The 16,319-nt window shown below is 42.5% G+C and overlaps 2 protein-coding genes across 7 annotated transcripts; one reads left to right on the top strand and one right to left on the bottom strand.

Moving 5' to 3' along the window:
• Nucleotides 1-1,453: 1,453 nt before the first annotated feature.
• On the bottom strand, nucleotides 1,454-8,478 carry LOC118229000 (inhibitor of growth protein 5-like). Of its 3 annotated transcripts, none has more exons than XM_035420610.1 (8): nucleotides 8,349-8,478; nucleotides 7,374-7,445; nucleotides 6,847-7,013; nucleotides 5,636-5,747; nucleotides 5,305-5,398; nucleotides 5,043-5,178; nucleotides 4,467-4,528; nucleotides 1,454-4,346 (listed from the first exon to the last, which is right to left on the bottom strand). In XM_035420610.1, the coding sequence occupies exons 1-8, from the start codon at nucleotides 8,383-8,385 to the stop codon at nucleotides 4,307-4,309; spliced, it is 720 nt and encodes a 239-aa protein (XP_035276501.1). In that variant the 5' UTR covers nucleotides 8,386-8,478; the 3' UTR covers nucleotides 1,454-4,306. The 3 variants fall into 3 exon arrangements, with proteins under 3 accessions (XP_035276501.1, XP_035276503.1, XP_035276502.1); XM_035420612.1 differs by lacking the exon at nucleotides 8,349-8,478 and adding an exon at nucleotides 7,712-7,845; XM_035420611.1 differs by lacking the exon at nucleotides 8,349-8,478 and adding an exon at nucleotides 7,534-7,675.
• Nucleotides 8,460-15,281, top strand: d2hgdh (D-2-hydroxyglutarate dehydrogenase). Of its 4 annotated transcripts, none has more exons than XM_035420602.1 (10): nucleotides 8,460-8,569; nucleotides 9,518-9,860; nucleotides 10,432-10,489; nucleotides 10,622-10,761; nucleotides 11,169-11,362; nucleotides 11,860-12,028; nucleotides 12,233-12,376; nucleotides 12,761-12,903; nucleotides 13,416-13,581; nucleotides 14,245-15,281. In XM_035420602.1, exons 2-10 carry the CDS (start codon nucleotides 9,530-9,532, stop codon nucleotides 14,505-14,507), a joined length of 1,608 nt encoding a protein of 535 aa, XP_035276493.1. In that variant the 5' UTR covers nucleotides 8,460-8,569; nucleotides 9,518-9,529; the 3' UTR covers nucleotides 14,508-15,281. The 4 variants fall into 4 exon arrangements, with proteins under 4 accessions (XP_035276493.1, XP_035276491.1, XP_035276490.1 ...); XM_035420600.1 differs by having other exon boundaries at nucleotides 8,463-8,596; XM_035420599.1 differs by lacking the exon at nucleotides 8,460-8,569 and adding an exon at nucleotides 8,643-8,931.
• The last annotated feature ends 1,038 nt before the right edge of the window (nucleotides 15,282-16,319 follow it).

Raw genomic sequence — 16,319 nt, 5'->3', positions numbered from 1 at the left:
GTGTCGTAAAAAAATAAAAGGGACATGAATCACTGTCACCAAACACGTATAAGTAAATACAGCTCATCGTTCCATTCAGTTAACCTTATAATTACTACTGACTGCCTTGGTTGTACCAAAAACTGTTATCATGAGAGTACCAGAAGTGGTTGGTTTATCCTTTGACAGACAAACAGACTGAGACCGTGAGAGAGACAGACAGACATACACTTCAGTGATCAATCAAATCAATTGATTACAAAATTAACTTGCCTCTCCTGTTTCTTTGGGACTGTGAACTGGTTGCCAGATAAAAAAACCAGATAAATCCTACGGCTCTCCAGGACCAGGTTTTGGGGACATCTGGCTTAGCAAAAATCCCTCAATTGGAATGAAACAGAAACCAGACAGGACACACCAGTATACAAGCAGGAACCTACAGGCCACTTATACAGAATAGAAGCATTGAACTTGAGCAGAAGTATAAACCTAAACAAATCATTCCAATATACATCTGACTCCAATAGTATTTGTCTCAAAAGTTATGAATTCACCCCAAGAGGTAGATCAGGTGTGCACAACCCCACTCCGAGAGGGCAAATCTGTTTTTGTTCCAATTACATTAGTTTCGGTTTTCAGACAGATCAATAAACTGAACTAGCTCACTCATGTACTTGAGCACCGCAAAGTCTTTATGAAACAGTTTGTAGCAGTGTCTGTAGCTGGTGCTAAAACAAATGTCAGATCAAAATATGATTGAACTAATGCAATAATTAAGAGCAGAAATTTGCACAAAAAGAACAAAAAAAAAAAAAAAAAACAAAGGGATCAGACCTTCCTGTGCACCCCTGGGGTAGATACCCAGTTGATGGATTAAATGACCTGAAACTTTGTTGATGGATTGAATAACACTGTGGATGAACACACTAATTGGACATACATGAAATCTGATGATTCATCTGGAGGTTTGGGGACCCATTTGTACTGCAGGCATTAATTGGGAGTGTTACAGTTATTGCACCAACTCCAACTGAATCCATCAACTAAGTTACAAACAAGTTCCCATCGTTTCAGCACAAGGGGAGTATTTCTTGTGCCATTTGTCCATAATTATTGCATTTTGCCAGCATTCTGCCCGCAGGCAGCCTCTTTCTCCGAGCAAGCCCAAAGCTCTGTCCCATGTTGTGCATACAGGCATCCATATTCAGAGTCCATCGAACTGGTAGTGCCCTCTAGGGGTTCCACAGGCACAATGCAAAAAGCATAATTTTTCAGTGATAACAGCTGCCCAATGCACTGTGTAATGAAATGAGCAAAACAGTTGCATGTGATGGACATTCCATAACACTAACTCTAAATGTGAGAATCCCATAACAAAAAACAATGAATGTGATCACCAACTTACTTACAACCTTAATTATACAAGGGATCTATAATCACATGAAATGGACAAAAACATGAACAACAACAGGAGAATAGTCCCCAAATATACTTTATTTATAAGAATAAAACATTGTCTACAGCATGGTCAAAAATACAGATATACAATAAAGTTTTATATAAAAGATGTACAACAATGTTGTTTTACAAAGTCAACAAGAAGGCTAAACTCTTTGGGGGACCTGCAACAATCATGAAGAAGCAACAGGATTTTTTTTCCCATATTCATTGTACGATTACATTTATTCAGCTTTTAAAAAATGGTCCCAAGGACAATCTGTCCATTCATATACAAAACAATGCATCACATAGGTTCGGATGTTGCACAGAGGCTGTCAAAATTGCTGTGAAGATCAGTTACTCCAACATTGTGCAAATGCAGGACCTCATTAGACTGCTTGCTTGCTTAAGAATTTATTCCATGTATGCCTTTCGTTTGTAAATTTTGCACTGTAGACTGGTGTCCCGACACACATTCCCAGCAGATGTTAATCCAGCCCTTAACCTCTAATCTTGAATGTGAACATTCTGAGCATATGTATATGTAATTATAATCTCTGCCTAGTATTGCATTTTAACTCCAAAAAGAGGACTTCAACGGGACCTTTTCTGATAAGGGAAATCTTTCCAGCCACAAAAAATAAAATAAAATAAACAAACAGCATTGCATTTTCCGCTTTGCATGCACATTGAAACGTTTTGAACAATATACACACTGATCAAACAATATTAATCAATGCATTTCAGGGGAAACAATAAGATTTTGAGATTTTGTTTTCACCATCACTATTTTCATCCTAAAAGAGAGTGGAACTTCATGATTCATTTTACACACAGAGGGTGCTTGCATCTCAGTTTCTTTAGCCAATACTAAATATACTAATAAATAATACACAGCACTCTGAAACTGAAAACTCAGTTCATAATATTCCTGCAGACACCAGTTTACCAAGCATCACCTAATACGGACACAGAGGGTTAACGTGAAACACTGGAGCAGGGTTTATTTGTTGTTGACAGCTCACGCAACAAGAGAAGCTACACTTGTCTGAACATTGAGAACGGAACATTTAATAACATGGATAGCATCCCTTATTTTCATGCCGAGTAAAAAATTCACAGTTAAATTAATTTAAGCTTATGTCCACACACAAAACCACATGAAGCATTCTAAATGAAGGTTTTATATGATTGGTGTCCACCAGAAATTTATGGCATCAATTAGTCAGTGCAAATCAGTTTTCATTAGATTCAATATAAAACAGTGGGAATAGCATAACAGAACTTTTCTTGCGTGAAACAAACGCAAAGGTGCAATAAGTTATCAGCCCGTACACAGGGTCTTCCTCTTCACCTATAATTATCAGAGAATGCGACTTTTGAAAGTCAGTACTGAAACATCAGTGTTCACCTCACGCTAGCTGACTGAGCAGCACTTGAAGCAACGCTACTCAACTCCAGGTCCTGAGGGCTGCAGTACCAGCAGATAGTTGGCCAGCCATGCACTGCACCACCCGATTTGATTAATTACTTTACCTCCTTGGTTCAGGTAGTAAGCTCATTACTGAAATCAGGTGGTGTAGCACATGGCTGGAGGAAATACCTGCAGGACCTCAGGGCCTGGACTTGTGCAGCCCTGTCTTGGAGTAAAGATGCTTCACCGTCACAGAGACTAAAATGTGAAAAACCCAAAGAGTGGTCAAAGCCCATATTATCAGTGTCTGCTTGGTTCATGTCTTGCCACCGTAATTCGATACGCAGTCATATTTAAAACTTAGGAGTTAATTTGCTAGCTTTTTCTTTTTTTTAAGAGCTGAAACTAGACTGGTCTATGGTATGTTTAGACAGCAGGTGAAAAGGGGGATTTCTGAACGGACTTGAAAGCAAATGCCTCGCGTGAAATCGGTTTAAAAATAATTCGGTGAGAACCAAATCTTACAAATGTCCGAATGCAACTGTCTGTACCACACCGTCAAACAATCTAACAAAACAAGGTATTCAGAGAAACGTGTCAAGATTGTCAGGAATCGCAACTGAGATACTATTCCCAGAAAGAAGGAAAAACAAACAAAAAAACATTGTTAACGTAAGAGAAGTACAAATGGCGTTTCTCAGATTTCATTCAATGGTGCAAAAAAAATGCCCTTAGTCCTGTCATGCCTGAAGCAAAATAAGAACCTCTCAGAATAAGCCTGACTGTCATGGTCACAATTATTTTGCTATGAGAATAATTCAACTCCTGGGGGGCCAAAAAAGCCGTCCATTTGGCTGAGACGATCATATCAGAAGCGTTCACCGCCAAAAACCTACAAACTTTTTAACACCTGCCAGGACACTGAAAACTTTTTCAAAAGATCTTTGACAGAGGCGGTCTCTACACGCACAGGTTTAAGCACTGCCATTGCCATTGGCTTACATACTGGATTCAGGCGTCAATCTCCCTTCTTCCCTCCCAGCGTTTCGGGGCAGAGGCCGAGGTTACGGCGCCGCGAGAGCTTGACCGGTGAGGTAGGTCAACGGAAAACATTCAGGGGAAACACTGCGAGACGTTCGCTCTCGGGCTAGCGCCTACATCCGCAACCGTACAGGGAGGGGCGAGCAAACGGGCAAGCTCCGACCGCGCCGTCATTTCAAACGACGCTGATCTCACATCGGCGAGCCCGCGTGCGAAATACTAAAACTCAGAACAGATGAGGATGTCGATATTTCAAGTATTAACAGCATTTTTAAAAGAAAAAGCTTTGACAGACCATAGTTGTGAAGGCCATGGCCAATATATAAATGGGAAAATATTTATATATGTATATATTACACTGTTTTACTGCATAAACAAAATACATTATATATATATATTTATGTATACTTTAAAGCGATGGTAATCTGCACCTCATTTTTTCTTTCTGTCCTGGATACAGCGTGGACAGTACCTGAAAACACAAGACGGAACAGCAGTTAAGTCAAACAGAGGTGCCAACAACTCTAACAGAAAAAGAGCAATTTAGTCTGGGTCTGAAGTATGTGTACATCTACATGTATACAGTTTTTACCATTTCCCTTTGGGTTTCGTAGTAAGGTCAACACAAGCGAAATGAAACCACTCTATTGGACACTGTAAGGGAGAAAAACACATTGTTATTCCAAAAAGCATTTTCAATTAGCAAAATTAAATACACAGAAATTCAAAGTTTTTCTATAATATGACAAAAAAACTGACAAAGTATGTTACAGACATGTGCAGCACCTGTTAGGTTGGGGCATGACAGACATTTTGCAGCAGAGTGCACACCCCAAATTAGACTGGTTGAAGATGGAGTATTTTATTGAGCCAATTAAACTCAGGAAAGATTAGGTGGCCAGGTTGAGAAAGCCCGTTTGAGAGTTTTGCCAGGACACGGGAGAAATTCATTTCAAATTCAAATTCATTGAAAATATGTATGTGAGTATACATTAGTAATTTGTATTGTATACATACACACGTATTATAAACCACCCAAGTATTCCACACATTTATGAATAGCATAGAATAAATGCATTTTTCCCTGAGGAAACGTCAGGACATTAAAGCTTCAGTATGAGATCTTGACTGCCCATATATAAAATCATTAAATATGCGGGATACTTACATCAGGGTTATCACAACCAATCATCTCCCCGTAGGACACCTGATGGCAGAGACAATACGTGGGCTCGTTGGGGTCGACGGGCATGTCCAGCACATCGGACGGATGGACGGCTAAAATGGAGTCGCTGAACTCGGGGCTGAGGGAGACAGAAAGGTCAAGGTGAAAAGAGAAACACACATTCTGAGTTTGTTTTTAACTGCATCATTTAAGGCACGCAAATTCTTCACTGTCAGTAAGAGCTCGCCCACGTGCGGACCCTTACCTGTTTTTCATTTTCTTCTTCCGGGGCGAATCTTCATCGGAGCCTTTCTTGCCTCTACCTCTGGAGCTTCTCTTTTCCCTGATACCCCTGGCTTCTGGAAAAAAAGATATATACGAAGCTTAGAGGGATGACGGTCTCTGTGCACCTCATACAGCATTAAAACGGTTTAACCCGCATTTATCCATCAACGATGACAACTAAACTTAAAACCGCACTGCTGATCACAAACTTCCACCCGAAATCTAGCGCTGGCGGGGCTTCTCCCTGGGGAGGCCGCTGAGGGACGGGCCGTGTTTAGCGGGGACGGGACGGGCGTCGGCGCGGTCCTTACTCTTCAGGGCCCTCCCGTCGGGGCTCTCGTAGCCGCTCACTTCCAGCTTCTCCTTCAGCTCGTTCTCGAAGCGGGCCAGGTCCGCGTCCAGCCTCCGGATGTGCTTGTCCACCTGGGAACCAACGTAACCATTAAATACATGCAAACACTTTGCTCGACTGTGCTTTTTTTGCTTCGGAATTTTGCGGTTTGTAATAATAGCACGACAAGAGGAAGAGACTTAAAAAAAGGGGTCAACAATCAGTTTTTGTGTTGCAGATCAATGCAAGAGTGCTTCTCCGGTCTGCAAAGCTCAAGAAAAGGTTGCGCTTTCAAAAGAAGACCGGGAAAGTGCACACAATCACAAACTCAGACAAATTGAATAAAGTCCACTCGTGGGTAGGGCCACCAGGTTGTCCCCTCATTTTCCAACATGGTACTTCAGTTCTCTGCCAGCTAGACGCTGTGATAACCTCTTTGTTAAACCTCTTCTCAAACAATTGACCCATTTCCACCACCTCAATAATTTAAGTTGATAAGGTAATTGGCACTAATGATTGACAGCGATGTTTACATGCGACACTCTCATGCTAAATTCAGTTTGATTACTTACTTCCGTGGACACGCTATGTTTAAGCGTTGTACCGGGGTATGATCAAGAGCGGTTTTGTCAACAGCAGTGGGAAACACCCATATTAAAAATGAGAACATTTATACACCATCTACTCGCACAAAGTTGTTAAATAAAAAAATGCATTCATGATTCAAGCCATTAACTTCAATCAAGACTAGTAATCAACTGCTTTAACTGATCGATTACTGTGCTACTCAAGTTCTGAGTAACAACAAAAACCAGCAGACCCTGTGGCTTTCCATGACCGGAAGTGAGGACCACTGGCTCAAAGACATGCTTTTCGTAGCATTTAAACTTCCATCTGTGTTCACTTTCCTTCCTGACTTTCCCCATATTAGCTCAGCTAACGTTTTTATTTTTATCAATGTCTCAATTAGAAACTGAGCTGTACATTTTGTCACTTGACTGTGCCGTAGGAATGCCTATGGGGACCTCTGGAGGATAACCATTGAACTACATGTTTAAAACCCTCCAGGTCACAGGGTGGAGACAAACCGGTGGCCCTACTCATGGGTCAAGACCAGACATTTTTATCAATGTCATAAATCAAAACAATAATGAAACAAAAGGTGAGACATACTCTAAACAGTGCACTGACCATTTCATATGTCTGCATAGCAAGCTGCACTTTGTCATCGCTGTACTCCTTGCACTTGCTGTAAGCATTCTCGATCTTCTGCAGGTGCTCAACCCGCTGCTCAGAAGCCAGGTTCTTCACGTTAGCGATGTATTCTGCAGCAAGTTTATCGATCTCTCCCTTCTTTTCTGAAATAACACAGAAATGTACACGTACAAAATGAACAGAATGTGGCAGCCACTGTAAAGCCAGCAAGACATCAGAAACAACATATCTAAATCATTGTTAATTGCACACAAAACCTGCCTGGGACAACTGAAAACATACACAATAACTGAAATGTATATAAAAAAAGTGAACTTTCCCTTTAAAGTGCATCACTCAAAGCACTGTAATGCTCACATAATACTTAAAATATATACAATGTCAAATGCCTTGCCAACCAAAGAGAACTGCAGGTATGTGCTGTCAAGGCTATGTAAGAATGCCTATTTTAAGCAAATTTAAACTTCTGGTGGCAGCAATGTGGGTGTGCAGTGATTTCCCACCTTCTGTTCTACTGTCCAATTCTCGCATGAGAGTGAAGTTTCTTTGCAGTTCACAGGGTAGGTTTTCGATACCTGAGAGAAACGTCAACCATGAGTTAGTAAGGCAGTTAAGAGAAAAAAACATAACATCCCAATGATGCAAAAGAGAAAAGTGTGTTACCTTACTGCATACGCCAGCGCCTAAATGAGTAGTTGATGAAACTTGAGTAACCTGAATGTTAACAAGCTGTATGGATTTACATAACGAAATGAGAACAAAATACCATTCATATTTTCTTACTAGTGACATTTTACATGGCTGGGTTTGCCGAAAACAGGATTAGTGTAAACCAACCTACCACAGACGTGGAGGGAACACGTATTCCGCGGTGGTGCTGCGGTCTGTGTGTGTCAGTGTGACGCACTTAAAAAAATCAAACGTCCCGCTCTGACAAGGAAGGGAGTTAGTTCTGTCCTTTCCACGAAATGACACTGTTAAGAAATGGATTGTTCTCCGTATACAACGTTCAAGTATGAGGTCTGCGACGACAACGTCTGGGATACATTCAAGAAAAGACTGTAAATGTTTGACCTTCTACGGGCTTCGAAAAACAACTTAATAACCAACTTCCGCCATGAAGCGCAGTGCTTCCTGTTTATGCCTGGCCAGCGCAAAAAATAATTCACGGCTGATAGCTAATAACCTTCATCAGTCACAGATATATTCCGTTTTATTCTGATTAAAATACAAGTCACTTTCCACCACAGAAACAGAACGTTTAAAGTGTTCTACATCGTTGTATATTTACAGAAAACGTTTGGCTTACTAACTACCAAAAAACAAACCGTACGCTTCGTCAGACCTGGCTAGTAGCAAGCTACTTAGCCATCTATTTCCATTCCTCGTGTTGCTTCGGAAAGGTAGCGACACTTCTAAATTAATGTTATACCAGTGATTTCATTGCAGAAGCATATACATATATGTTTGTTACTTACTGTCCAAATAATGTTCCAAATATATTGCCGTTGCCATCGTCACTTTTCTGTATAAACATATATTTTTAATCCAGCCCGCGTGAACTCGAAGCGTAGTACTCGATTAATTATTCATGACTTCCTCGTCTGCCATTGGCTCAAAGGAGCCGAAAAGGAACTGAATTGTCATTGGTCAAATCTGAACTCGTCTGGAGTCCGCAGTGCTCTTGGAAAACCAGAAGGTAGCTGCAGCGTTTGACCTCATTGCGGTACGCAATCCCCTGACAATATACCATATAAAAGTAATTGGCAAATCTGGTCGGTCACAACACCATAGCACATCTGTTTAAACAGTAGGGAGATACCTAAGTCGTTACAGTACTAGAAATACTATTGTTTGCCAGCTAGGTCTGTTGCTAACTTGTTACTGTAGCTTCATACTACTTGCGCTACTGACTAGTTACCATGTCTTATCCAAAAATTAAATAAGCTTGCTCTTTCACATTAGCTATCTAGCTAACTCAGAAACCATGAAAATCTTGTGCTCGGACCCTTGTCCGACGTGCTCGAAACATTGTAAACAAAAATGGACAGTTGTATGAAGGTAAGGACTAGCTACAGCAGGGGTGTCCAGTCGTACCCGAAAAGTGCCGGTATGTGTACCGGGTTTTGTTTTAGCCCAACACTTAAACACCTGATTTAACTATTTAAATTATTGTCGTCTTCAGTCAAGACCTTGGTAAGTAGTAATTGGTGTCTTAGTGTTGGCCTAAAATAAAAACCTGCCCCTGACACCCCTGAGCTACAGGTGTGACTAGATGCAGGTACCCAGTATCTGGAACCAGATAGCTCAGCAAGCTACATGACTTTGCACAGCTGTTTTTAATTGCTGTAATTTAGCTGACCAACATGTCTGATTGTATTTAAAGAATCAAGAATCAGCTACCCATGCACTTTGTAATACCAGTAGCATAATGGTTAGAGAGCTACTTGGGTCTCAGTGACAAGGGTACTATTAGCCCAGAGGTATATGCTGATATGCTGTCACTGCATTGGAGCAAAGCATTTAACCTGAACTGCCTCATTCAGTATGTAGTAGTGCACATTATATGTTAAAGTCAATTTGACTGCCTGGCTGCTTTAGAAGAGAATACACCTATAATAGAAGTTTTGTTCTCTGTTGTTTGCAGTTACTTCCAGCCATGGCAGCCGGCTTTCCGGGAGTTAGACTGGGACTTGCAACGGTCAGGTGGTTACAGACACAATCGTCTTCACCTTTAGCGGTGATTGGAGGCCGGTTCCCTGTGATGACAGGTATCTTATCGGGGTGTGCATCGCGTAAACAAATTCGGCATGTCCACGTGACTGGAGGCCGGTCCAGCCCAGCCACCGGCACGGTGCCAGGCAGGCTACCTTTTGCTACCGTTTCCCAGCAGGACCTGGAGTTCTTCAACAAGCTGCTGCACAGCAGAACCATCACTGACCCGGATCTGCTGGAGTCCAGCAACAGGGACTGGCTGAATTCGGTGAAGGGTGCGTGTAACACTTGCCTGCCTCGGTTAGAAGTGGTGCAGACTCCACACACAGCTCCCTTTTTGGGTGGAAGGAATATCTGTCATTTATTATCGCGTTGTATTGTCTGCTTGTTCACAGGGTTCTGTTTTGACCTGGGCACTATGGAGGCCAGTTGTATGTTATAATAATGTGATGTGTAGAGGCCACAATATATAATTTTTAATAGTGGTGGACAGTGATCGTCAGATGAGTGCATTCATGTAATATAAATACTGATTAATATTTTCTGTATCTAGACTTATTCCTTGAAAACAATTAGTGTAACTTGGAAGTTTAGCAAGGAGTCACCAAGGTTATAATTGCAGGTGAAGTCTAGATTTAATTGCAAAAGCATTCCACAGCCTCCTCTAAGTATGGACTTACACCTACCATCTGTGGCATTGCAAAATGCTGAATTTAGCTCTTTATCTCTCATTCTTCTTAGCTGGTTTTTTATTAGGGGCTATAACCCTTTATCTGAAAGTAATAAAAGCACAGGAACTGAAACTTGTACTTGTGAAGCCTTTGTTTATTTCCACCATTTTCACAGGATCCAGTGAAGTGTTGCTGAGACCAGAGAGTACGGAGGAGGTTTCTCAGATTCTCAGGTATTGCTCCCGTCTTTGCACAAGAAAGGTTATTTGGCTTCGATTTGCCTTTTAAGTGTAAAGTCTTCTGAAACAGACGAAAAAAAAGTGTGGCTTTGAAGGCTTGTCTTCTACCCTACGGTATTCTTGAAGGTACTGCAATGAGCGGCGGCTAGCAGTGAACCCTCAGGGCGGGAACACAGGTTTGGTAGGTGGGAGCGTGCCCGTCTTTGATGAGATCATCCTCTCCACCGCCCTCATGAACCGCGTCCTGAGCTTCGACCGCGTGTCTGGTCAGTTTGCTTCATGTTTGCTGGTGTCATTCTTTGTCTGTTGACATCCAACATCTAGCGGTCTGTGTAGAGCAGTACTAGGGTTCTTCACCTTGATTTACCAGAAGTGCACTGCAGATGTAATCGCATGCAGGGTGCTTGTCCTGAACTGCTTCGGCATTTATATATAGTTTCACAAAAACCTCCTCCTTGGATTATGAGTCATTTACGATACGTAGAGCTGGATGGAAACCTTCCCCATGTGTTTAAAACTAAACCCAAGCAATGTAAACCAGCAGCTTGTGCACTACAAAGATCGTCTGTCCCTGGATCGAGCATTTTGCAATCCCACAGAATGATGCACAGAAATGTCCATTCCTATGCTGTAGTTTGGCTGGGCCTGTAAAGTTTTCCCCCCTTCCTTTCAGGCATCCTCACGTGCCAGGCTGGCTGCGTGCTGGAGAAGCTCTCCGACTACCTGGAGGAGCGTGACTTCATCATGCCCCTGGACCTGGGGGCCAAGGGCAGCTGCCACATCGGGGGGAACGTGGCGACCAACGCCGGGGGCCTGAGGCTGCTGCGCTACGGGTCCCTGCATGGCACGGTGCTGGGCTTAGAGGTGGTAAGCAAAGTCATGCGGGTGGCAGCATTATGGTACGCAGCATCGTGTGCTTTCTACTCTTGCCTTGAGTGGAAGGCCCTGTCTTGTTATGTTACGCTATTGTGTTTATTGGCTTAGTTTATGTTTACAGTTATGGGTTGCACAAAGGTGTTTTTGTAACAGTGCTACCGTGTTAATGCCTCCTGGGTCTGATAATTAAATTATGGGCTATGAAAAATCTGCACATACATGCCTTCATCAGCATTGTTCTGCTGGCAATTCTTATACACCTACCATACACTGTATAACTGTACACTGTATAAAAGTACCCAGTACATATAAGTCGGCAACAGAAATAGTCTTTGTCAGGAATTAAAAGTGCCTACCATTCCTGTAAATAAGCTTGGATTTTAAAATATTATCTGCTTTGTCAAAAAAAATCAGTTCATTCATACACTTTTCTTGAAAATATGTAGAATTTAGTCTCACACATCTTTCCCCCTTGCTGGTATATGCAGGTGCTGGCTGACGGGCAGGTTTTGAACTGCCTGGCGGGTCTGAGGAAGGACAACACAGGCTACGACCTGAAGCAGCTGTTCATTGGCTCTGAAGGGACGCTGGGGGTCATCACAGCAGTTTCTATTCTGTGCCCACACAAACCTAATGCAGTCAACGTGGCCTTTTTGGGTATGACACATGCTCAATAACCCAATGGTTTTATTAATTTCAATTCCTGCCATTTCTAAAATAGTGATTAGTCAGTCTCTAGGACAGCACTTGTTTAGGACAGCACTCTTGAATGCTGGTTTCAGTAATTCAAGTGTTCGGTTGGTTGATGGCGTTACCTTTCTTGCACGGTATGAAGAAGGGTATTTTTCTGTCTGCTTGCAGGGTGTTCTAGCTTCCAGCAGCTTCTGGAGACCTTTCAGTGCTGCAGGGGCATGCTGGGAGAGATCCTCTCTGCTTTTGAGTTCTTGGACAGTTCTTGTATGAAACTTCTTGAAACGCATCTGAAACTGGTCAATCCCATTACAGGTAAAGTGGACTGCAGACTGCTAACCTTCAGTCACGTAATTGTTCAAGTGCCAGGGCTATTACCGTGGGCATTGCAAAGCTTTTGATGTGGGAGCACTACGACAATAAAATAGCTGCTTGTTCTCTCATGAATTTTTGCAGTTGCTTTTTTTTTCTGCTGACCCTGTTCTCTGGACAATCTCAACTTTGAAGATGTAATTTACACAAGGTTGTCAGTCCCTGAATTTGGTGGTCAAATGCATAACAGTACTCTTATTTGACGGGTACAATTCCATTTCTGGAAGGAACTAAAAAAGCATAAAGAGCCTTTGATTCAAAAAAATATGATGAATGTTTCTGTCCCCGTTTGTGTTTGTTTCTACGTGATATTACGTCATCTTGCAGAGAGCCCATTCTACATCTTAATAGAAACAGCTGGGTCTAACGCCACCCATGATGAGGAGAAACTTCACAGCTTCCTGGAGACGGTCATGTCATCATCACTGGTGGATGATGGGACGGTTGCGACAGAGCAAGCAAAAATTAAGGTCGGGTCCCTTTTTTGTCTGTGAAATAGATCAACTGGTACTATTATTCTGACTAGAAAACAAGAAACAAGATTAAGTATACATCCCATACAACTGGCCAGTAAGTTACATTTTGGTCCCATGACCATAGCAACCGGTTCCAGACTTCATTCCAATGACATTTGGCAGAGTCCTGATGCTTAGTTGCTCTCAGTAATGGCTTTCTTTGTGCAACCCTTCCAAAGAGCCTGTTGGTATGGAGTTGGTGTTTGATGGTTGATTGTGAGAGTTGGGGATACAACTGAACTGCAGTTGAATAGTTACTCAATAAAAAAAAAAACTAATTGTAGTAGATTAAAAGTATATAGTTTTCCCATTTGTTTGAGCATATAATATAGCTAGTTATCTGTGTTGTGTATTCTATTTTATACAGCCTTTTTATCCTCATTTTCATTAATGATTGTGGACATAACTGAACATGCTACCAGTGATACTGGAAGTGAATATTTGTTTAAACCGGTTATTGCATGTAGGCACTGTGGGCAATGCGAGAACGCATCACTGAGGCCCTAACGCACGATGGCTATACCTACAAATACGACATTTCTCTGCCCGTGGAGAAGATCTACCAGCTTGTGACCGACATGCGTGAACACCTTGGAGACAGAGCAAAGAACGTGGTTGGCTACGGACACGTAGGTAAGACCAGTCCCGACCGTGTCATTGCCGACTGTGTTCCGTAGCCCCATGGGGCAACGCCTAATTGATGGTAGCGTCGCCCAGGGTCACGGAGGGCTAAGTTGGTCGGTATCTGTGCCTCGTTTCTCTCTAACGAGCCCTGCGGGTCAATCGGACACCCTCGGTCCGCTTGTTAAAGCTACACATGAAGTGTCTTCCCCCCCCCGACTCATGGCTGCGTGAGCTCGATTGGGCTGCGGTATGAAAAGAAGCAGCTGGCAACTTTGCATGCTTTGGAGGAGAGTGTAAAAATAGTCTTAAGCATGGCAGTCCGGAGGACAGCTGACCCTCGGCCCTAAGCAATTCCCCCGTGTGGGTGGGGGTTCGACCTCCACCATGGCACTTTCTCAGCTGCGGTTCCTTCCGTCTCTTACTCTCCTGAATGAAGCAAAAAATACAAAAGGAAGACTGACTGTCCAGTTCCCCTGTGAAAAAAAGCCCAAGCATTATACTATTCCCACAACCAGATAAATTGGTATTGCTCTCTAAATAATGCTAGCATACCATGCAGCATAATGAAAAACTGCAGTTTCTGCATGAGCCTGACTCCCGTAGTTCAGCCGAACTGTGTGGCTTTAGCAGCAGCAGGTATGGGTGACCCCATGCGCCTCTCTCCCTGCTTAGGCGACGGGAACCTCCACCTGAACATCACCTCCCCCGCCAAAGACCCCGCCCTCCTGGCGGCCATCGAGCCCTACGTCTACGAGTGGACGGCCAGGTTCCAGGGCAGCATCAGCGCCGAGCACGGGCTGGGCCTGAAGAAGAAGAACTACATCCACTTCAGCAAGCCTCCCGAAGCTGTGGCCCTCATGGGAAACATCAAGAGCATGCTGGACCCCCGCGGCATCCTTAACCCCTACAAGACCCTTCCGGACTGCCTTCGCTGAAGGGGGGTCGTTCTGGCCCGCCTAGGCCCTCAAAACATTTCCACCGACCGCCTTGTGTTTGACCACTGCTGTGAGCTCTTGGATCAAAGTGTCGCAGGGTAATAATACAAAGCAGGAGACACTGGCTCGTGAGAATACCTTGTTGGACAGTACAAATGAATGACTATGACTCTATGAGTATCAAGGGGACGGTGAGGCGTCTCATAACACTGCCATTGGGGCTGCCCCCACAATAAAGTCAGTGACAGCATTGCATAATACAGTGAGTCATTCACAGTGAATGCATTTTTGGGTGCATTTTGTTCAACTCATAACTCCCCAGCCTCACCACACCATGACTGTATATGATTTAGTAGTTATTTTACTCCAGTAGCAATCCAGTTGATTAAATGGGAAGGGTTATGTACAATTATATTTATGTATGTTTCCTCTAAGTAAAGATAGGTACAGTGATTTGCTGAGCAAAGAAATAATTGAATACATTGCCCTTCTAGATCTGGGTTGCTCAGGCATCTCAAAATTGAATCACTAAGTATTGAGTATTATTAAGTATTAAGCAGCAATGCTAATTGATATTTGTAATTTATAAGCTATTGAAAGTTCAAATACTTTTGGATTTCCAAATAAATTCTCAATCAATACAGTGAAAACTGCCTTGCATCTTGTTTGAATGAAAAAAAAATTGATTCAGTAAAGCTGCTGTGAACATGGTTTTTATTGCATGTACAAAAAAACAAAACAATAAGCAACATTAAAAAAAAGTATTTAAACAAATGTGACATTTTAAAATGAACAACTATCTCTTCATGGTGCCGCTGCTTGTATACAGTAAGCACTTTTCCTTTGCAGTTGTGTAATGTGTGTCCATAGAAAGACTGACACAAATTCTGAGGAGGCTTTTAAACTCCACCTGGGGTAATTTAATAAATTGTTCAAATATAGTGTGCTGTTTAGTCACGATTAGTCAGCATGTGTATTGTAGCCACCATTGCTGCATGTGCTACTGTAAAACCTGAGAGTAGCATCAAAAAGGTTTTCCTGCCAACAGCTGTTATGACCAAGCCATTAAAAGGTAGGTGCACAGTCTCCTTGCAAAGTTCATTCATCCAGTCCCACACCATGGAGCACTGGGACCTCGGCCAGTCCAATCGTGGCCCTGTAACATCAGGTGTTGATGTTTGATTGGTAGCTAGCAACTCACCACGACAGTGGAGCCACAGACGACACCAATATAAGAAATGCAGTTTTCTAGGCACCAGCCGGGATTCTACAGAGAGAAATGGGACAGTACATCACAGGCCCCAAACCAGAAAGACCCCAAATGTGCGAACAGAAGCTGATCTCACACAGATATCTTTGTACTTTCTTTGGGTTTAAGTGGTTATAGATTGGGTTTTGTAGTAAAGTGAACCTTAAGTATCCCTGCCTCCATAATCCCTGCTCTGGACCAGGAAGTGTTCAGCATAGCATTCTCATAGGCTGGTTGTCCACACCCTTGACTGACTCAAGTGATTATTTGTAGGTTTGCAGCAGTGTGCAGCCATCTCAATTTGTTTGTGCAAGTTTGCAACTTTAGATATCTAGATAAATAAGCTCAGAAATGACAAATCGTACAACACATTCTAATATTAATAATACGCTTCAGAGCAGTTATGCAAGTCATCCACTCAGTAAGGGTGCCATGTGTTTAGCCTTAGTGTTAACTTGTCAGATATGCAGTTACTGTGAAAGCAAATATAAATGAATTAAGCAAATTAAGAAAAACAGCTTTTTGTTCACATAACCAGTAGGTTTTCTGCAGTGTATATAGGG

This window comes from Anguilla anguilla, chromosome 6 (genome assembly GCF_013347855.1).
Source record: "Anguilla anguilla isolate fAngAng1 chromosome 6, fAngAng1.pri, whole genome shotgun sequence".
NCBI classification, from domain to species: Eukaryota; Metazoa; Chordata; class Actinopteri; order Anguilliformes; family Anguillidae; genus Anguilla; species Anguilla anguilla.
This window is presented reverse-complemented; position numbering and strand designations above follow the sequence as displayed.